Source organism: Triturus cristatus, chromosome 9, assembly GCF_964204655.1.
Source record: "Triturus cristatus chromosome 9, aTriCri1.1, whole genome shotgun sequence".
Taxonomy (NCBI): domain Eukaryota; kingdom Metazoa; phylum Chordata; class Amphibia; order Caudata; family Salamandridae; genus Triturus; species Triturus cristatus.
Window position 1 is genome coordinate 1,272,371,209 of NC_140592.1, and position 23,039 is coordinate 1,272,394,247.

Sequence of the window (23,039 nt, forward strand, 5' to 3'; positions counted from 1 at the left end):
TCGCATCTTTCACCAACATTATCAATACAAGGTCCTGCCATTCGGCCTCAAGTCCGCGCCACGAACATTCTCAAAGTGCATGGCGGTGGTGGCTGCATTTCTCCGCAAACGGAAGATATTCGTCTACCCATATCTAGACGACTGGCTCTTAAAAAGTTCCACCCCGGTTCAACTCCAGAGTCATCTCTCGTTCTGCCTAAACCTTCTACACTCGTTGGGCCTTCAGGTCAACTACCGGAAGTCGATCCTCAATCCAACTCAGCGGATCCACTACCTGGGCGCCTCTCTAGACTCCTCAAGCGCAAGCGTGTGTCCTTCGGAGGAGAGGTTATCCTCCATGCTGCAAAAAAGCTGCACGCTTCTCAGCACGGAATATCCCACAGCCAGACAAGTGTCATCTCTCCTGGGATCCATGGCCTCGTGCATCTACATCGTGCCCAACGCACGTCTGCACATGCGTCCTCTGCAACAAGACCTAGAGGATCAGTGGTCGCAGAGGACCGGCCGCTGGGAAGATCACATTACCCTTCATCAAGCCGCCAAAGATTCCATCCGGTGGTGGATGAAGCGCTCCCATCTGCTTCACGGCGTCCCATTCCATCAGGCGCCTCCGACACAGACGGTGGTCACAGACGCCTCCATGCAGGGCTGGGGGGCTCATATGGGCCGGCTTCAAGTACAAGGTCTCTGGTCCGCTACCGAGCAGAGCTATCACATCAACTTCTTGGAGCTACGAGCAGTCCATCTCGCTCTCAAGTCCCTGTACCCATCCCTGCAGACCGACTATGTTCAGGTTCAGACGGACAACACCACAACTATGTTCTATCTGAACAAGCAAGGAGGGACCAGATCACGGGTCCTGTCTCTGGAGGCCCAGTCAATCTGGAAATGGCTTCTGGCGAGAAACCTGACGATCGTCGCTGTTCACCTGCCAGGGACCCTGAACGTGCAGGCGGACGGCCTCAGCAGAGACTTCGTCGAAGCGCACGACTGGGTGCTCAACGAAGGCGTCGCTCAAGACATCTTCCGCTTGTGGGGCATACCAGACATCGATCTGTTCGCAGACGCGGACAACAAAAAATGCCCCGTCTTCGCCTCCAGGTTCCCTCAACGGGGGTCGCAGGGGAACGCGCTTTTGATCAGCTGGTCGAGGACATTGCTTTACGCTTTTCCTCCTCTCCCTCTCATCCCGGCTGTGATTCAGAAGTTCTACAGGGCCAGAACTCGGATGATCCTAATAGCACCGGAGTGGCCCCGGCAGTGGTGGTACCCGGATCTACTCCAGCTGTCGGAGGTACCACAGAGGAGGTTGCCATGCCTGCCGAACTTGCTGACCAAGGACAAGGGGAGAGTGTTCCACCCCAATCTCCCCTCCCTCCGCTTGACGGCATGGCTCCTGAATTCATCCAGTACGGACATCTAGATCTTCCACCGGACTGTATGAGCATTCTTCGGGAGGCAAAGAGGCCCTCCACGAGGAAGTCGTATGGCTTTAAATGGAAAAGATTCTGCTTCTGGTGTAGAGATAACACCCTTGATCCGATCCGGGGTCAAGAACAGGTTATTCTCCCCTACTTACTGTACTTGGCGAAGTCTGGGTTAAAGTACTCTTCCATCAGAGTACACTTAGCTGCTATTACAGCCTATAGGAAGTCTCCTACCCAGACCTCATTCTTTCAGATGCCAGTGGTAAAGGATTTCTTAGAAGGGCTTAAGAAAGTTTACCCACCTGTGAGGTCTCCTTCCCCTTCCTGGGAACTGAACATCGTTCTCTCTAAACTGATGGGAGGTCCTTTTGAGCCGATTCATAAGGCCTCCTTGCAACATCTGACCTGGAAGGCTGCCTTCTTAGTAGCCATCACTTCGGCCCGTAGGGTTAGTGAAATTCAGGCCCTCTGCTGCAAGGAACCTTACACGGTGTTTCATGCTAATAGGGTGGTGCTCCGTACTCATCCGAGCTTCCTGCCCAAGGTGGTTTCGGACTTCCATATTAATCAGGTGATCACGTTGCCCACCTTCTTTCCTCAGCCGACCACACCCCCGGAGAGAGCTCTACACTCTCTTGACCTCCGGAGGGTTTTGAAATTCTATCTAGCTAAGACCCTTACTCTTAGAAAGTCAGACAGGCTCTTTGTTAACTATGGACCCACTAATACCGGGCTGGCTGCGGCCAAGAGATCTATCTCTAGATGGATTGTCTCTTGTATAGCTTTGGCTTACCAACTGTCCCACAAAGTTCTGCAGGGTAAACCTAGAGCACACTCTACTCGGGGGAAGGCTTCTACGGTAGCACTCCTTCGCAACGTTCCCATGTCTGAGATCTGTAAAGCGGCTACATGGCGCTCAGTCCATACTTTCACGCGCCATTATTGCCTAGATTCAGACGCACAGGCCGACGCCCAGGTGGGGCAGGCCTCTTTGAGGAACCTATTTGCATAACTGTAATGCAAGATGTGTCTTTTAATGTATGTTTTAACTGCTTTGTTGCTCGTCCGCGAGACTTTGGGTATGGGCTTGCTACTCTATTCATAGATTATGACTATTGATGAGTATCCCCTGGATGAGAAGGATTAGTTACTTACCTGTAATCCTAGTTCTCATCCAGGGGTATACTCATCAAAGTCATAAGCGACCCACCCACCTCCCCGGACGAGCAATGTTTTCTCTTTAAATAAGTGATGTATGGAAGGCAGATCTACTCAGGTGCGGAGGCACCGCCAAAAAGAACTGGCCCAACTGTCACCTGTAGTGCATCATGGGAGCAGGGGGTCACGGGCAGGCCTTAAAGGCACGGTCCCCCTACTCTAATGCCTTAAAGGCAAGGTGTCAGTTTTCTTGGATTCTTGATACTCTACTGCAGCCTACTGGCGAATGCCTACAATTACATGTTGCTTTATGGCAATAAAGCAGTGCTGTGTTATAATTTGCCTGATGCTTCCTTTTTTCCTTACGGGTTACGGGGGCACTACTATGCAAAAATATGTAATTTACAGCATTGCCATGTTTTGAACATTATTAGGCTGCATTTATATGTTTTCACATATGTATATATATATATATTTATATATATGTATTTTCTATATGCTCCGGGATCCCGCACATGGGCGGGGATTATTCATAGATTATGACTTTGATGAGTATACCCCTGGATGAGAACTAGGATTACAGGTAAGTAACTAATCCATACCCCAGAGGGAACTGAGCCCATGGAGTTAGACCCTTACCAGGTTGAGCTCCTGGGCCCAGGGGGACCCACTAGGAAAGAGCTGTGCCAGGGTCCGCAAGACTGTCCCACTCTTGAAAGCCTGAGGCAGCAAGCTGTTTCAGAAGCAAAGGGAGAGGTCAGTGGTACCCACAGAGCTTATTGGGAAGAGGGATTACTGTATGCTGAGGCAAGAACCTCCACTCCTGGTACCACCAGGAGGGTGGTAGTGCCACAGAAGTACAGGGAGGTCTTACTTTTAGCTCATGACATCCCCTTAGCTGGACATCTGGGGCAAACCAAAACTTGGGAAATGCTAGTTAGTCACTAAGACCATTTGCTGACTAAGTGTGTACAACAAATGCTTTACACTGTCCTCTGATACTGCCTTACTGCTCGACCAAACTACCACTTTAGAGAGTAAGGTTATATCTTACTTTAGCCTCTGCCAAACCTCTGGGGACTGTGGACTCTGTGCACACTGTACCTATTTGGGAACAGTATATACAGAGCCACTTTCTTACACTCGTTATCAAAGAGATTGCTTGCCCCCTAAGAACAGTTTTGTAAGCCTCCCATAAAGTAGCAGGGGACTGCACCGAGTGTTGGTTTTCCTTAAAGTAGTTCTCTGTCGTTTTAAGGAGGTCCTTACTGATTTTACGATTTTTTAAGATCGCTAGGGTGAAGCGGAAACAGCCTGCGCCGTCTTGTGGTGGAGGCGGTATATGTAATGAGTACTGGAGAGTGGTCCGAGATACCCCTGGGCAGATGCGTAATCTCAGTCACTCCAACTAATCCAGTTGCAAGTGTAAAGATGTAATCTAGCCAGGACAGGCGGATATGAACTCCCGACTGGAATGTGTATTGTTTCTCAGTAGGAAATCTTTCTCCATACGTCTGTTCGGCCCAGAGCCACCACGACTCTGCTAGTTTGCGGTTTATGCCGCTAGGGTCTTTGGGGGTTTTTCGGTCAATCGCTGCGTCCATAGTAGTGTTAAAGTCCCCCCCTATTATTAGTTCCCTGTGCGGGAGGGATAATTAAGAATTTTCCTAACTCTGGGATGGTGACTTGGTGCAGCGCCTGTGGGATGTAAACCGTCACTAGGTTATAGATTTTACCGTCCCATTGACACGTTACTGCTGCAAACCGTCCCTGATCATCTTTTCAGGATCCAACAATTATCAGGGGGAAGCTCTTGTTAATCAATATTCCCACTCCCTGTGAACCAGAGGTAAAGTCACAGTGCACCACCATCTTGAATCCCCACCTATCTAAGGCTTTACTGCCAGTCCCCGTCAAATGTGACTCCTGTAGAAGTGCAACCGCAGGCCCTTTACACCGCAGATATTGCAAAACTAGTCCCTGTTTGATTTTATATCCCAGGCCATTAACATTCCATGATAGTATCTTGAATGGGAGGTGTGTAGGACCGATAACCGTAGGTTGGGGCCCTATGTCGTCATTTATGCTATATAGGTGTGTCGCGGCCGTCGTCTGTTGGAGTAGAGTATGGAATAGTCCGCGTATAGTCCACTTCATCTCCGTCGTGCCTGCAACGTAAATGTATACCATGTGTTGTATGTGAAACTAGAACTAAACAACAAAATTCTCCCTTTAATTGTATTCTTTCCCCCACCCCTCCTCCCTGCTTTGCGGATTTACAACTACCCGCCGCCCCAACTTAGCAGAGTGCTTTATTCCCTTAACTGTTTACTTGCGTAAGGGGGAGTGTTACTCTGCATCTCTTGTCCATTCCCCTTGCTTACTCGTAGTCCATTGCACCCCATCAGTGTGTCGTCTTGGCCCGGTACAGATCCTGAGCGTCATCGGGGGCACCGCGGGAGTCCAGCCCCGGCAGTCCGCCGAATTGTGGAGTGTGACTCTGCAGAGTCAATCATAGGTCCTGGTCGTGGTTTTTGTTGTCTCCTTGTTACAGTCTCATCTTTCCATTTCCGTATAGTGTTGCTGACATGCACAATACTGCTTCGGTGTGGATCTCGCACGACACATTGTCAGTCTGAGTTTTCATCATCCTTTTGTTGAGTGGCAGTCGGTGTTACGGTTTGCTTCAATTCTTCCGTGGCTGGTTTGGTGAGTTGTTGCTGATTTTTTGGCCCTTGTCTGCTGGGTCGTGTAGCTGGTCACCAACCCTCCAGCCAGTCGTGAGCCGCTTCCGGTGTAGCAAAGAACCAGCTCTTCCCTTCTGCTTCTACCCGTAGTTTTGCTGGAAAAAGCATTGCATACTTGAGTTCTCTGCTACATAGTTCTTTTTTTTACATCTAAGAAGTTGTGGCGTTACCTTGACACAGCAGCTGTGTAGTCCGGGTAGAGGGTCACGTTACAGTTATCAACCTTAAGTCAGGGGGGCAATAGGCGCCGCCTGAAGGATCGTGTCACGGTCCCTAAAGTTAAATATGCGTCCCAGTATAGCTCATGGGGGGCTCCTGGTCTGGGTCTACCCCCCGGCACTCAATGTGCTCTTTCCACTGAGAAAGAGACCTGCCGCTGCAGAGTCGCTGTATCCGTCGAGAGTGTAGCTTTAGTAGTTTCCACCTCTTAGTCTAGTATTTATTTTGTAGACATCCGCACGTAGCAGTGATATATCATTTGAGATTGAGCCGATGGAGGTTTGCATCTGCTGCAGGGTGACCATTATGTCCTGTAGTGTTATTTCTTTTGGCTTGGCAGTCTTTGGGTCTCCGCCGTCGATCGTATGTTGGGAGGGCGTATCTGGCTGTTCCTTATGGAAGGTGTACTTGCCAAGTTTGTTGCTCTGCACACCGCGCTGCACCCTGCCCCCCATGATAGTTGAGGCTGTGAGTGCAGCAAGTAGGCGCTGAGGAGGCAGTATTCGCCGCTGCCTGCCAATGGGGTCAGACTCTCCCTTGCGGCCTTTTGGTTTTCCCGCCTCCCAGTAGCACCCTGTGATGATCTGGCTGCAGCGAAGGGGCTTCACTTGGGGGCACCGCTCTGGTTCGTGTTCACCGTTACACCCTCCTTCAGGCCCGGAAGCTTCCCTCAGTTATATCTGATTCTGTTCAATTTCTCAACTGAGGTGCTGGGCCATATGCACGTTTCCTGGGCCAGTTATACCGCTTGATCTGTGAAGCAATGCTGGGCTACTGGTACCTTGTAGGTGCCCCGCAAATCACTGCCACCGTAGGAGCCTCAGGCCAGCCGCGGCCCCTCCGATCACTAAGCCCGCGCACTTGGGGGTGCTGTTATGCGGCGCAGCGGGAGGCCATGAAACGTGCAGCGGCCCGGATTAACAATGCCCCGGGATAATTTCGTCACACCGGCCTTGATTTGCGATGCGGGCCTCCGGTTCCGCTCTAATGCAACACTTGTCTCCGCTCAGTCTTTTACATGTCTGCCATACCAGCTTGGCGCCGTTCTTGTTCCTGCCAGGCTGCGCTAGTAATCAGCTGTTTTAATGTCCCTCAGAGGCGCTTTTCACCACAGCTAGCTCCGCTCTGTCCTCACTAGGCCTGGGCTAAAATTTCGTTCCGTTCGCGGAAATTGCGATAATTTGACATTTTCGCGTTCCGCGGAAAGCGCGAAAATGTCAAAATTTCCGCATTCCGCAGCTTGGCGATAATTTGATTCTTGCTCGCGCTGTAAAATAATACATTCTCGCGCGCGATCGCCTTACCTGAATCCCTGCGTTCGCCGACCAGTTTTCTTGATCCGGTCGCGTTCTCCATGAGATGTTGTATTGTTTTCAGCCATTTGCGTTGTCTCGCGACAGTTCGCGCCCGCAGTGACGTCATGCGCCGCGCGATCACGTCTTTCTTCTCGCGATCATGCACCGCGAGACAACTGAAAACAAGATGGCCATGCCCGCGAGCAACCACATGGGTAAGTTGGCGAGCCGCAACAATGCAGAAAATCTCGCGAACATGCTGGAAAAAAACTTCCGCATCTTCGCGATATTTCCGCATGTTTGCGATAATTTTGAACATTTTCGCGATAATTTGCGAGGATTTCGCAAATTCCGCCCACCCCTAGTCCTCACCACTCGCCTCCGTCTTCAGACCAGGTTGCCTCGGCATAGGCCGCCGCTGACCCGGCCCGTCCGTTGCTCGTGGCCCGCGGCTCCGCCCCTCAGCGTTTCGCGGTCTCAGCGGCACTCCCGGAGCTCGGACCTACCGTGTCTCACTCACCCGGCTCACCGGAGTCGCTGCCAACGGTCCATTTGAACAGGGTAGCCATATTTGTTCCAGGATTTTTGGGGAATGTAGAAACGTGTGCCGGAGCTCACTTAGGCTGTGGCCATTTTCGGTGGTCGCTAGCCACGCCCCGATATTGTTGTGTCTTGATTGAACTGTCTTACTTCACGCTGAGAATGCTTTCTAGGGCAACACAGTTCTTTCTAAGATACTAGAACACTGACAGTACACATCTTGCAATATCATTCTAGCGCGTTTCACCCACCACGGCCCTAAACTCTCATATGAACAGTTTGTACATTCAGGCACATGCACGACACCAAATGCCACCAACCGTCAAACTCCTTGAGCGATATTTTATTGTGGGAAATGTTCAAGTAACCCCTTTTAAATGAAATGTAAACTTTAGAAAAGAGTTGATTCATTGAGCCCTGTCTTGGTTCTGGTTATTCCCTCGACTGCTAGAAAAAGGAGCATTTACATTTTAATGATCTTCACGTACATGTGTTGGTAACATGTCTGACAGACATGCTAGGCTGCTACCTGGACATCAGCGCACACATTCACAAAATGTTACCAGGGGGAATAGGGTATAAGATTCTTTTGAACTTGTTTGAAATTATACTGACCATACATCCATCTTCTGCATGAGGGGCACAACAAAGCGAAGCACAGCATGTGACTCTGAAAGGTTTGTACTGTGCAAGGAACACGTTACTTAGCTGCAGCAGTGGCTTTGCACTGTGTGCCTGATATAGAGAACCTTGCAATCCTACCTGCCGCTTCTGCAGAAATATTATTTTCAAAATTGGTAATACTCTAGGTTACCCTTCTTTTGGGTTTCCTGCTCTAACCATAATATTTATGCTGAGATCCAGAAAAAAACATTTCTACTAAATGAAACCACTTTTATAAACCTGTAGTGAGTGTGTATGGCTGGACTGATGTTTCTAAATGTGTAATCATTTTTACTCTGTATAAGAATTTACATCCTTTTTTGTGATTGTTTTACAGGGTTGCTGCAACAAAGAGCCCTATTATTTTCATTGGCACGGGAGAGCACATAGATGATTTTGAACCCTTCAAAACTCAGCCATTCATCAGCAAGCTTCTCGGTAGGTGCTTAGTTTGTGGCTTTTCAACCCTAGCCGCCAATCAGTGTAAAACATGCCAGGCTTGAGTGCGAGCTGTGCGGGAGGAAGTCAGCATTGTCATTGCCTGTTTCAATCTTATGTTTAAAGTAACTTAAAAACTCTTGTTGTGCCTCTAGTCCTGACTGGGTGAAAGGTACTCTGAGCTAATCATGACAGCTTCTGGGTGGCTTCCATTGTGGTGCAAAGTGTCTACTCTTAAGTGCTTAATTTGAAGTTGTAGCTAATTGTGCTGTGGGGAATTCTTCTGGCTTAGTTCCAGTGGGCAAAGGCTTCTGTGGGTGATTTTTGTGGTGAAAGTATCTTGATATGATGTGGATCAGGGTGTGTGACTCTCACTGGCTCAGTCCTATAACCTCTATGAAAACAAAGCATGGGTTGTGACGATCTGTGAATGTGTTGCCAGCGGGTGCTGGTCACTGTGGGTGAGGCATTGTGTTGACTTGCATAGAGACTCTATTAACTGGTGCACGGTTACTTTCAGCAAGATCTGCAGATGAACTTCGCCTGGTGTTTCTAATGTACCCATGTGCGTTGACAAACCTATTGAAATCTGTTCAGTTTGTTTCAGAATGTAAAAATGGTATGCAATGTCAAATACATGGAATAAAAGTACATCTTTTTATCACTTAGACCAATAGGTAAGGGAGGCTGAGAAACAGCTGGTGAGGTATGCCAAAGAGCCGTAGGTAAGGCACATTGAGGTGCGGAGAGTGAGATTGGTTGAGGAGTGGTGAGTGAGTTTGCGTGATTGCAGGAGACCTGTGATTGATAACTGAGAGTAAATGGTAAATATGAAAAAAGGCACTTTTAGATTCCATGCACAGAACTGCCCTTTGGGCACTGGTTAATGGCATTGAATGGGATATGAGATCTCGGAGTGCTAATGCCAAGATACGTTTTGGGGTTATTGATTATCTTGTATTGACTAGGGCAGTGTAGGCTTTTAGAGATGTTGCATTGTACAGGCAGAGATATCACCAGCTGAAAAGGGTGCTGTTAAATGTACATATTGCTACTAGGAATTAATCTGTTCTAGAGACGGCATCTTGAGTGTAGTGTCCGAATGATCACATATGCTGAAACTCTAAGATACTCTGGAGGCTCGAGATGATTTAATCTATTACCCCCATATCAGCTTCAATCCAATATCAACTAATGAGGAAATTATATGTTGTTCTGATATTAAAAAAAGAAATGCATAGTAGACAAGAGTTTTATCGTCCATGGCAGGATGTCTTCATAACTAGTGGGCACCAGCGTCCAATAGGGTCACTGGTTTGCATCGTGAATGCTATTAGGATATATTTTTTTTCGTTGTTGGTAGAATCTCAAACTTTTTCTACTGCTCTCTAGTGGACCACTACAGATACATTAGCAAGGCTGTCCCCATAAGGCCTTGTTCTATTTTAATCTCTTTTGAGAATTCACGACTCATAGTTGTTAATAATGTTACTCTCCTGCAATTGCCACTCTGCATCTTTAATAAAGTTTTTTCTTTTTATCTTCCAGGAATGGGTGACATTGAAGGGCTTATTGACAAGGTGAATGAATTAAAATTGGATGATAACGAGGCCCTCATCGAGAAGCTCAAACATGGTGAGTTACACAAATATCTTTGGGATCAAATCCCAGGTCGCGACAGAGGTGAGATCTAGTGAGCAAACCCCGGGGCTCAGTCTCATGGACTTGAAAAAGTTGTCTAGAATTTGTCTCCTAAACTGTAATTGTATTCAATCAATCAAGTAATGAGCTGAGGGCTGCTAGTAACTCTCCGGGCAAGAGTCGTGGTTTCCTGGAGCTATTCCTGTGTCTAGAAGGATGAGTTTTAATTCTGAGAGCTGTAGGATGAAGTATGGCTCTGGGGCTGTCATGGGAGGGCTCTAGTCCAAGCTATTGAAGAGATGGGGCCAAAGAATGAGATCTCGCGGCTGTGGGCTCTACTAACCACGGCAAGGATGCATTCAGGCTCCTATGTTTAGAATACAGAATTGATGGGAGGCGTAGTGGTTCGTTATCACCAGGCTGTAAAATTGCCTGAAAATAGCAGAGTTCCCGTTGGCAGTAACTGCATTACTGTCAGCAGACCAAGTTACATTGAGGAAAGAAAATACCATATGTGGATGTGATTTGCCACCTAAGATAAGATGTCCTTTGCTGAGAGTAGCTCTTAACATGGGTATAACCACTAACGGGTTTTTACTGTCTGAAGCGTTGGTTATGTCTGGCCTGTGAACACTTGCGTGGTCGTGAAGATGTATTTTGCCTATCGAGGGGGAGGGGGGCCTTGCCCTTGACCCTGTACATACCTCATCAGTTATGTCTTTTTAGTTCCTTTTTTTTTTTACCTCGTCGCTATGCACTATGCTGCCTGGGTGCAAGTTTTAACCCAATGTAATCTGGTTAGCTTCTAACAGCATGGTACATGTATTGTGCTGCTGCATTGATTTATTTTTACACCAGGCCTAATCTACCCTCCATGGTATTGATCACATCGCCCGCAGCAGTAATGGCATTTATGATGATATGTAACTGTAATCCTGCGGGCCCTAGTAACAGTGGAGTTGTAATTTCCTCCATTTGGTAATATTCACATAAGGAGATGCCTTGGCTCGGACCCCAGCCCTACGATGAACGCTCTGATGTCAATGGATCACTTCTTCTGCTCGAGGGAAGAATGGGTAGATTACAAATCTCCAAAATTAGGGGTTACACAAGGTTAAGTGTGCCGCATACTTGCCCCCTTGACCACGATAAGTGACGGGCACTGCAGGGAGTCAGTCGCCATGGTTGTTCATTCAGTCCCTTCCCCAAAAATTGCTTATGGCTTAATTTAACCCCCTCTCTTTATAAGCCATGGATGGTTGAAGCTCAAGACTCTTGAGCATTGTGCTGAAAATGTATCCTCTAGGCTCTTTCTATGAAGTGTTACCCATTTTTTGTTAAATCAGCTATGTTCCTTCATAGTAATCATTTTAGGAGGGGTTGCTTCAACACAGTGTCTGCTGCACGTTTCCAAATTGTACCGCCCCAAGCTGTTAGATATGTGAATTTTCTAGAGCTCTTTGATAGCGAACTTTTGCGCTCCACGGTAACCCACTGATTCTTCTGCAGGTCAGTTCACGCTGCGAGACATGTATGAACAGTTCCAGAACATCATGAAGATGGGACCTTTCAGCCAAATCCTGGTGAGTCCTCTGCCTCTTCACACGGATACTCGCTTGAAGAGAATCCCTAGTAACTAATTAATCTAGTCTTAGTACTTCAAAGTACACACGCGCTTGGAATTCCTTCCTGGCTCGAAGACAAATAAGCAGGGTAACGCCCAGGACCGCATAGGCCCTCCAGGTTTCAAGCACTTATGGTATTTGCATTTGAATACAGTTTACCACCATTGTTACGGTATTAATGTAATTGCTTTTATGTAGTGCTTACTATCCCGGTCGAAGCATTTCAGCGTATTACGTCAGGCAGCACGCTGATCCAGAAGCCAAGGTGACTGTTTTTTCTGTGGTTATCATTGTGAATTGGAATTTGTCGTGTGCTTTTAAGGAAATCTTTTTATGCATTTACTCCAGTTTCTGTGTGGTAGATTAAATTATTCGGAGTTTTGATATGATCTTTAGTGTGGCAAGGCGGTATGTAAATTCACACAAATGATTGGTGCTGTTAAGAGATGAACTAAAGGTCCTTGTGGCATGGATGTGACGTTTAAAGGAGCTGTTTTTAACTTTGAAATGAGGTGTGGGCAGTTGGCAGAAATACAATAATAGTAACAGGGATTAAAGGGAAGATGTATGTGACCTAAAGTAGGTGGCACCCAGTGAGGGAAGGATTTCAGAGGACAGAAAAAAAGGGAGGCTCATTTTAAAGAAAAGGAGAGGCATCAATTGAAAGGAGCAGTTTAATTTTCTTGAGAATACAGAGGAGGCTTTTTTAAGATTGCAGGTCATCGGAGGGCGCAAAACTGTAGATAGCAACATTATTTGCATGCAAGATGATGATTTATTAGGTACTGGATTCAGGTGAACTACCTCATGAAAACCGCTACCGCCAGAACAACTGTTTAGCTCAAGGGCTGAAAGCGTAAAGTAATGGCTGGACCCATGTGTAGGGATAGAGAGAGGTTTGGGCTGCGCTCAAAGGCAGCAGTACCCTCCTGGTCATGGTAAGGTGAGAGAGTATATGGGGTAAATAGTGCAAACATTGAAAAGGAGATTCTGCAAATGCTGGAGCGGATGTTTCTGATGTTCACCGTTAAAGTTTGGCTCACAGTATTAATTGCGAAAGTGACGTGGGATCCATTTTAGACGTCCCTGAGAGTTACATCGCACAAGATGGGTGTGAGAGTGGCTCCCCCAGACAGCGGAAGTGTATTGCCTCCTTTCCTGTGGCTGCAAAAAGTGGAATCAGGCAATGAAGTCAGGAGAATGAAGACCAGGATACTTTTAGTAATTCCTTCAACTTTATTAGTAAGGTAGCACATTCTCGATTTAAGCACAATTTCAGGCCTCTCCGGGGAGCTCATTAAAAGGTCTGGCAGAACTATTGTTTGAACGAGGCTGTGGTGTTGTGGTCTGTATGTAATCAACTTCAATCCATCGAACCTCCACTGACCGTGACCATCCCACTTTGAACTCTCAGCACCTACATTGACTCAGTCAAGTCCACTATGGTTTCTGCAGAGCTCATCCCAGGGTATTAATACAGGAATGGGCTGATGGAACGTACACCTTCCGATTCTGTCCAAGGTGCAATGCAAAATATCCTGGGGAGATTTGATTGGTATTTGCAACCTCTATCTTTCTCCTGAAAACAAGACCTGACGTGAGCTCCGCCTCCCCTTCCACTGTCTGAAACCTCTAAGGTATTGAAGGGAAGAATGCCAGGTATATTACAAAATTTGCAACAGTTATTCTCTGGAACCCCTTCTATTATTGAAAAACAGGCCTCTCTTGGCTTAAACGGGAAGAGGCGACCTCTATTGGCTTAAAGGGCAAGAGGCGGCCCCTCTGTCATCCCTGCAGCACAACCAGCACCTATCCCCAAGATGCTGTCCTTGAATGTCCCTCGGCAAGGGAAAAGACCATGATAGGACGTCCTCAGCATAGACACCAGATGGGCTTCCAACTAAAAAGATTCTAAGGGATAAGAGTATAACAAAGATAGTGGACAAAACCCTACTCCGCAATGCACTCCCACCCCAAGGTAGAGCACTATTTCCATGGGAGACTAGAGTCAGGTGTCAAGCCCTGTGAAGGGGAGAAAGAAACTCCCAGTCACTGGCCCACTGCCACCCCAAGGCTATGGTCGACACAGAGAGAAGCTTCAGACCCGAGCAGGCTACTGGCATCGAGCCACAAACATTCAGTGTGGATGAAAATACCCAAAGGGAATGGGATCGCGAAAGAAAAATAGCTGGTGCAGGACTTTCTTCACATCCGACAGGTTTCTGTAAGTGCAACGTCTGTGTTCTGGTCTACAAAACAAAATGTAATTTATCACGACTGTCAAAAGCTAGATTTTAATATCACTTTGTTTTAAAGCAAACTAATATCTGGTATACAAACACCTCTTTATCAACTACTCTCTGTAAATCTTTTATAGCATGTAAGTGGATCTGCAAACAAAAAATTGCACAGTGACTGACATCCTCAATAGAGAGCATAATAAAACTCTGTGCTAATGAACTCACCTTACTTCCAACAAAAACAAATGAAATGTCTGTCTCATAGGAGCTGATTTCATGGCACTCCCGATCCAGTAAAGTTCACAAAATATGCAGAAAGTTCACAAAATATGCAGAAAGTTCAGTCTTTGACTTAAAAAATAATTGCCAGTTCACCTTGGATGAGGCATCACTGCAAAGTCATTCCTGCAATGGAAGTGTGTTAAGGAATTTTGCTGTAAGTTTCCGTTTCCTTCTGTACACCCTATGAGCCCACCTCTGGATTCCCCTTTAACCGTATCCATTATCATGACACAGGGTCGACACATCAATTACCTAGAACTGCTGGCCATCCGCCTAGCCTTCAAAGCCTTTTACAAGCTTGTTCAGGGTCAGGGGGTCCTTATAAAGACGTACAACATGATGACCATGTATTACATAAGGACACGAGGGTACTCCTTTCCCCAGCTGTTTGCGTTGGCACAGGAGACTTGGCACTCGGCAATCTGCAATAAGATGTACCAGCTACTGTAGCAACGGCCTTGGGGTCACAACGATTTTCGGGACCTGTTGAGCAGGATGCCTACTCCACCCGTACAGTACGGTACACAGGTACTACCAGCAGTGGGGAACCTCGGCCATAGGCCTCTTCGCCACCCCTAGAAAACACAAAATGGCAAAGCTTTTCCTCCAGTTACCCAGTGCCATAGTCCTGGGGCAATGCACTAGGGATGAACTGGTCAGGGATATTTGCTTGTGCCCTTCCTCCTCTCCTACCGCTCCCGTATGTGATGAGGAAGATGAGGCAGGTGTCAATGACCCTTCATCTAGTGGCCTTAGTAGTCAATCCTGGAAATGTCCATCATTCATCACAAGAAGCTGCTGATCATGACGGATCTTCAGATGCAACAGCACAGCCAAGTGAAGCACCCGGATACCAAGCAACTCAACCTAGCGATGTGCTCCCTGAGATCCTGGTTTGGCTACCTGTCCTCCCTCAGGAGTGAATGGCCATACTGCATGAGGCACTCAGACCGACTACACGTGCATGCTGTAGGAGATTTGCCCACTGCTGCATTTCAAAGCAGCTCTTTGTCAGTTGTCAAGACACCTGCTACACCTTGCACCTTTAGAAGGCAGGTCTTCACCAAGCCGTTGCCGCAGCATACATGCAGAACAGGGAAAGCGTAATTATCTTCAAAATTGCTGTGGTTAAAGCGTTCATTGTGGGATTAAAGAGGGTAATATCCCCTAAGACACCCCAACTCCTGTGTGAAACCTTAACATTGTTCTTTCAAGGCTTATGGATCCACCTTTTGAACCCCTTCACCCTTGTAACTTACAGATTCTATACTAGAAAGAGGCGTTTTTAGTAGCCATAAGCTCGCTCAGTTGCATCGGAGAGCTTCTCGCACTCACCATTCTAGAACATTCATTCAGGTGAACAAGGACCGGGGTAGTCCTTGAAACAAATCCAAAGTTTATGCCCACCGGAGCCTCACCCTCCCACATTAGTCAAACAGTTGAGCTTCCTGTAGTCTTTCCACAATTGGATTTAGTAGCAGAAAGGGGTGTCATACCATCGATGGACGTTAAGCTTGGCGTTCATGGACTACAGTTCCAGAACCAAGTCCTTCCACAGAATTAACCAGCTCTTTACATCTTTTTCTAACTCCTCACAAAGGTGACCCCACTTTCAAGACTGGCATTGCCAGGTGGATTGTGAGGTGTATTCAAACTTACTATGCCAGGCCAAAATGTTGCTTACTGCATCTCCCACGGCACACTCTACATGAAAACAAGAGGTGACTATGGGTTAGAACCAGATGGCAGACATCTGAAAAGATGCTACGTGGTCAGCAACAGACACCTTTTACAAAACACTTTTTGGACATTCTAGCCCTTCAATGGTCTATGGCTGGATAGACAGTGTTAAGACCATTGTTTCAAATATTTGCATCATCCGCCCACTAGCCACTGCCTAAGAGGAAACCAGTTGATGTAGAGCACGTGTACCTATAGCCACATATGCTACGAAGCGAACATTTTACTTACCCTGTGGGCACCTGTTAGTAGCTTGTAGTACTGCAGATCCACATGCGCCCACCCTCGCCCTGAAAACTGGTAATAATTGCACGTTCACTTTTCAAGTTATAGCAATATTGAGGCATTTTGCAGGCCTGGCAAACGGGCTTTTACTCCAGGACTGGCACAAATATGCTAAACAAGCCCAGGGTTTGTGCATTCAAGAGACCTGGCTGGTAGACGAGGTTGATGTTGATGGCTTCGCATTTTTCTGCACAGATGCAATCCCACCCAGTGTGGGGACGGCTAAAGGGGGCCTGCTTGTTTTAGCTTCACCATGCTATCAATTTATATTATTAAATTTAAATGCAATCCTGACATATTGATACATTTTTGTAATTACAAATTTGGCGCCTCACGTGTGGGTGTGGTTGAGGCACCTGGAGAAAGAATTAAAACATTTTTTTTTATCTGGTCTGGGGTTTTAAATATCACTAGATGCCCCCTTCGTTCCAAAGAAGTGTATGGCCTAACTGATGCGCAAGGTGAGGCTTAGAGCATTTTCGTCACTGTCCTTATTGTGCAACCCTGAATAATTTGATGATTAAATGCAAGCTAATTATGGCGGTTACCTGTCGGAAGCTGGGCGTCTTTGCAGATGTCCCCACACTTTTTGCCCCTACTAGATGCTGGTTTTTCGACTCCAACAGTGCAATGAAGCCTGCTAACCAGGCCCCAGTGCCAATGTTCTTTCTCCTAAAAACGAAATGTCTTATTTGTAACCCAATTGGCAACGACGTTAGCACCCTTGCAAGTCCCTGGTAAGTGGCACCCAGGATATAGGTACCAAAGAGGCTCCCAATGGGCTGCAGCATGTCTTATGCCACCCAAAGGGACCCCACAAAAATTACATGCAAACTGCCATTGAAGGATGCATGAACGGGTGCAAGCCCTTTCAAAAACACAACATTTCGCACTGCCTGTGTGCAATGCCAAAGTACACTTCAGGTACTATATGTAAGTCCCCCCCTACAGCAAGACTTAAGAGCCCTAAGGCAGGGTGCATTGCAGTACATGTGAGTACCAATCTGTATGAGCCGATCTACCCCTGTGATGTCTAGTTCTATTGCTGGATATTACAAGTGTTACAGCAATGGCTGGGTCCAAACGGGAATAGTATGGTGAGCAAAAGAACGATGGATTTAGGCCCAGATCTCTGTACTGGGGTGAATGTATGACATTGTTCTGCATTCTGTCCATCTGTTTTTGCATTTGTCACCCCGAGTGGGAAGTGTATGCCCAGGCGTGGGTCCCGTGCTCTCCATGCCACTGGAATCAAGCTATCCTGGCTGAAGGGGGGGTGAAACAACCGAAACAGGTCCTAGGATGCTTGGTTCCAGTCCAGGTAGGACCTGGCTTGGCAGTTCGGTCTGGACTGTTCCCATGAGACACAGGGTTAAGACTGATTTGCATATGGCTGGGTCCAAACTGGAATGGCATGGTGAGCAAAAAAACGATGGATTTAGGCCCAGATCACTGTACTTGGGTGAATGTATGACATTTTTCTTCCTTCTGTCCATCAATAGTTCTTTTTGGATAGTACAAGTGAGCAGGGAATCCATCTTAAGGTATGTACTTGGGCACTGGTCACAACTAGTTTCCCAGCTACATAATGGCTTCACTGAAACCTATGATGTTTGGTATCAAACACCTTGTATTAATAAACCTGCACTGATTCCAGTGATGGATTTACTGATACCTACAGGTACCCCCTGAACCCTACTAGTCCTCTAGTGTGCTGGCTGACTGGTCCAGTACAGACTGCTGCAACAAACTAGTTTCTGACCCACTTGGAGGTGAGAGCCCCGCTCAGAGGTCAGAAACAATGCCTGCTCTGGCAGGAGGTGTTTCACCACCTCCAGCAGGAAGGCTAGTAAATTAGCATGTCAAGGGAGGGAGCTTTAAAGAGCCCACCGCTTTTGATTTGCGAGCCTGCCTTCCCCCAGACCTGGAGGATGCTACCCCCTACCCTGAGGCCCATTTGGCACCAGGACAGACTGGAAAATTAGCTATGCAGTAGGAGTGTTCCACTGCCTGGCTGGATACACCTCTAGGGTGGGCAGCCTGAAGTGAACATGAAAATATGAATTCCACCATCTTGTGTGTGGTGAAATTAGCAACACTGGGACAGCGTGATGCACACTCCCCAAAGGAAGTGAACATCTAAGGGGTGTAGTGACCCCAGAGGTAAGTGGCCCAGTGGCTACTACCCTTCACTCCCCTTAACGCTTTAAAATCGAGTATTTACGGGACCCCCTGACACCAGGAAATCTGATTCGATGGTCACAAGAAGAAAAGGACAAAGAAAAGCTGCTAACATGAGAACTGAAGACCTGCTGTGAACATTTTGGCGCCAAACCCTGCCTGCACCAGTCTCGACAACTGTGAAGAAACCGACTCGTCCTGCAGCCGAGCTGCTACCAAGAACTCCGGCAGACCGCCAGCCCTTCTTAAATTGCCAGCAATCTCCCTTGGAGTAGAGGAGCTACTCCCCTGCAGTCAGCAGGCACCAAAACAACAGTTAGGTTTACCGTGCTGACGCTCCTCGGTCACTCCGCCTCAGCAGCACCTCAGGAAGAGGTCATCGTGCTCCCAGAGGTCAGTTCCATCTCCCCCACCAAGTGAGACGACACCAGGCCCAACCAGAACAGCACAGCACCAATACCCAGAGTTCTGGACCCCATGCAGCAAACAAAGCCAAGCCATCGTTTGAGGGTCCTCAGCACTGCATAGACCCACTTCCAGAGTGGCCCAGCTGTCCTGATTTTGCACCCTCAACCAGCGAGACCGACAATCTCAATGACCTGCGACGCACCAGCCTAGCCGGCCTATCCACTCTGCACCTGAGCGTCCTGGTACGGGTTCCTGAGAAACGACTGCTTTCTTTCTCACAGGCCCCTTTTGATCTTAGCACCACCACCACTGGAGCTCCCGGACTGGTCTCCAAGTCCCCCTCTGCAGCCTGTTTCTAGGTGCCCCCCCCCCCCCCCCACCACCACACCCCACTCTCCTTCAGTGTTGCATGTAAGGCTACCAACCTGACAAGCACCTCTGCACATGGATGCTCCAGGGCAGGTAAACTCTAAACTCTGGTGATACTTTGGACTTTTCCCCCCCCTGTCACCGCAAGTCCTTAAGGGGACCCTCCCGAAACCTACTTCAAGTACCTGTAAATGCCTTTTTCTCCCATAGGAAAGCATTACCATGTAAAGACTCCTTTAGGTGAACATTTTACTTACTAGTGAAAATCAATATTTTGAAAAGTACTTACTTGATACCAAAGTTCTTGGTATCACAATTTATTTTAAAAAAAGATAGTTATTTTTCTGAATTGGTCTTGGATTTATTTGCAAATATGTCTTATTTAATTCCTCTGTACAACAAATGCTTAGCATTACCCTCTGATAAGCCTAAACTGCTCGCCCACACGACCACAAAAGAGAGCATTTAGTGTTCTAATTTTTGCCTCTTTAAACCAATAAGGGTTGCCTGGACTCTACACAGTATACTTAGTTATAGTGAACTATATAGAGAGCCTGCTTCCTACAACTTTCCTCTATAAGCCTAAACTGCTAGACCACACTTCCACAAAAGAGAGCAGTTGGATTATTAATGTAAACCCTGTAAGCCAATAATGGTCGTCTAGGCTTTCTACATTGTGTACCTCTGTTTGGTACAGTACGTAAAGATCCAGCTTCCTACATTCAGTTTGACACATTTGGTTCCCCTTGACCCTGTGCAGCAGACCTACACCATACATCTCCGTCTTGTTTTTCAAAGGGTCAGTTCTGCTGGATTATGTCATTAAAAGGAGTTTGCCACATGGTAATGTGCTCTCGTGACGGGTCCCTACACCTCCCTCATTAGCCACGTAACCCAGTTCAGTCTACTCCCAGTCGCCCAGGAGTGCTTTGTGTTTTCACACTGGTTCATCTTGTACTTTCCACATATCTTCACCTGTAGGGTATGATTCCTGGTTTCGGACAAGACTTCATGAGCAAAGGAAATGAACAGGAATCCATGGCCCGGCTCAAGAAACTGATGACCATCATGGACAGCATGAACGATCAAGGTACAATGCAGCCTAGCTTTAGGAGGAGGAATGAGTTCAGTCTTGGCTCCAAGTCCAGTGCAGTGGGTACTTGTGTCTCAGAGGAAAGCCTCGCCAAATCCATTGTGGATTGAGGGATGGGGGCAGGTAGGGGGTGGGGGGAGTGCTAAGTAGGTAAGTCAAGGGGAGGAATTGGACCCACGCAACTGTTGGATGTGTCTATTTAAAGGACTGTTGAAGGCGGGGAGGTGTGGGTAAATGGGGGAGAAAGAAGAGGACTGGTGGCAAATGACACAATCTATGCAATCTGTGTTTCAATGTGGCTACTACTCATAACTTCCCTGATGTGCAGGCAGTGTATAGTGTATAATTCAGTAGTGTCCTCTTACCTTTACTGCCCAGGCAGTGCTGACACTATTTACATATCCATTTGTTAAGTTGAAGCCTACTAAACAGCATAGCTGTCTGGTTTGCTTACAGCATCTTGGAAATTCTGAAAGCTTCGCTGGGACTGCATTCCACCCATTGCTCACCATTAACTTAGGGTTTGTAACTCACATTTGCTTGCTTTCTCTTTGCTGGCTTTATTTGTTTTAGGCTGTCCAGCTTGAGTTTGTCCCTCCTGTGGAGCAAAGCCTATTTACTGTATTCTTCCACGAGTGCTCGCTTTCTGTAACCAGGCCTTTAGATCTGGTACTTAAATTGTCACATTTGCTGTGCATTCAGAAACAGAAGTCAAATGTCAGGCTCGGTCTTCCAGTGACATTGGTGTTTACTTTTCATTTGCTGACTTCAAGGTGAGAGGATTTATGTGACAATCTTGCTGTGAAAAGCAAATGCTTTTTTTCTAGCACACAGTAAAATATCAAATCTGTAAATGAACTGTACAGATATTTCAGAATTAGGAAATCACAAAAGAAGCAATTTTTTTTTGTCATTCTGAAGTCTGGTGTAAACCCATATTTTAATGCGAACAAAACAAGTCCATGCACAAGGTGATGACATTCCCACACATTACCGTTTATGCACTGTGTATATATCAGTAAAACTGTATGTCTATACAAATGTGATCATTTAAATTGAAAATGTGTTGTCTGTAATGGCAGTGCAAGACTACACCATTCATACTCTACACTACATCACTCCACTCTACCCCGTCCACAACACTACTCCACTCTATGCCCCTTTGGTGTATGTTACTCTGACACTCTACGACCCAAAAATCCACAGCATTCCACACCGCGACATGGCACTCTACACCTCTCCACGACACTTCATGCCACTTTACTCTTCTCTTTGCCACTTTACTCTTCTCTATGCCACTTTACGCCACTTTACTCTTCTCTATGCCACTTTACTCTTCTCTATGCCACTTTACTCTTCTCTATGCCACTTTACTCTTCTCTATGCTACTTTACTCCTTGCCACCTTACTCCATGCCACGCTTTGCCCCTCCATGCCACACTTTGCCCCTCCACGCCACGCTCTGCTCTACTGCACTCTATGCCACAACATACTACTCCATTGTATTCAGCTCCCTCTGCTCCAAACTTACATTCTGTGCCACTCAACGACACACTATGCTGCACTTCTCTCACTCTACAACACTCCAGTCTCCCCTATGCCACTGACTTTTAGACATACTGAACAGCAACCAAGCTGGTGGACAACATGGCTAAAACACATTGGCAAAGCCAGTTCTTGCAAAGGCGTGACTTATTGGCTTTGCCAATGCTTATTCTCCTGAAGCGCTGACCCCGTACTCCTAACTTTCGCACTCCTACTTTGTTGACTTTTTGCCCTCTTTTGAAGTGACCCCATCTCCCAAACTGCTGGCATGCAGCGTGCTTCCCCTCACTCTTCTGCAGTTCTGACAGGACACTTCTCTCTCCTGCACTGCTGACCTGGGACACTCGTTCCACTTACTCTCCTGCACTGCTGATACAGGTTACTCTTGCTTTTCATCCCTTGACGTGCTGACACAAAGCAGTCTTTCCTTCTGTGCTTACATGCTACGTGCCTCCACTCCTGCCTGCAGTGCTGACGTTGGGCACAGTTCCTCTTACTTTTCTGGTGTGCCCATTCAAAGAACCCTTCACTTCCCTTTCATACAGTACTGGCACAAGTGATAATTCCTTTTGCTGCCCTGCAGTGCTGACTGGGTTATTCTCTCCTGCGCTGCTGCATGCCTCCCCTAATTCTCAGCTGTGTTGACCTAGAATACACCTCCCTTACTCTCCGTACAATTTGGAAACTGTGCTGTCCTCCAACTTTTTTTTGTGATGGATACTTCTAGCCACAGATTCCTTACCTGTAGAATATTCTCCAGATGCAGATTGGATCCAGATGTTTTCACTGTAGTGTTCCCACACACTGCTTGGTGGTGCTGTGTGGCTCCATGTTAACCTTGTTGTGCCACAGAAGTGATGGAATTGCATATAAACACCAACCTTGTGCGCCAACATCCATTCTTTTCTTTCCTCATCTTCAAATGTGGGTCAGGAGCTCCACTCCCTTTTTCGACTTTTGACAAATGCTTTTACATTTTTTTCCAGTGTGCAAGTGAATGATGTCCCCACTGAAGACTAAGGGGTTCAAATTGAGCCGTGACTTTCTGACTGATATATTGGTAATGGACCCACCGAGGTGTGTCTCGGTTTGTGAACAGGGCACAATTCTAAGTCATACAAGAATGGGCCCTCATTCACCCAA

The 23,039-nt window shown here is 47.1% G+C and overlaps 1 protein-coding gene across 1 annotated transcript in view; it reads left to right on the forward strand.

Moving 5' to 3' along the window:
* Positions 1-23,039, forward strand: part of SRP54 (signal recognition particle 54) — a 136,466-nt gene that overhangs the window by 91,008 nt on the left and 22,419 nt on the right. The window contains exons 8-11 of the mRNA XM_085627433.1: positions 8,387-8,487; positions 10,036-10,122; positions 11,638-11,711; positions 20,240-20,348. Coding sequence (XP_085483559.1) covers positions 8,387-8,487; positions 10,036-10,122; positions 11,638-11,711; positions 20,240-20,348 — 371 coding nt within the window. The remainder of the gene's footprint in view (positions 1-8,386; positions 8,488-10,035; positions 10,123-11,637; positions 11,712-20,239; positions 20,349-23,039) is intronic.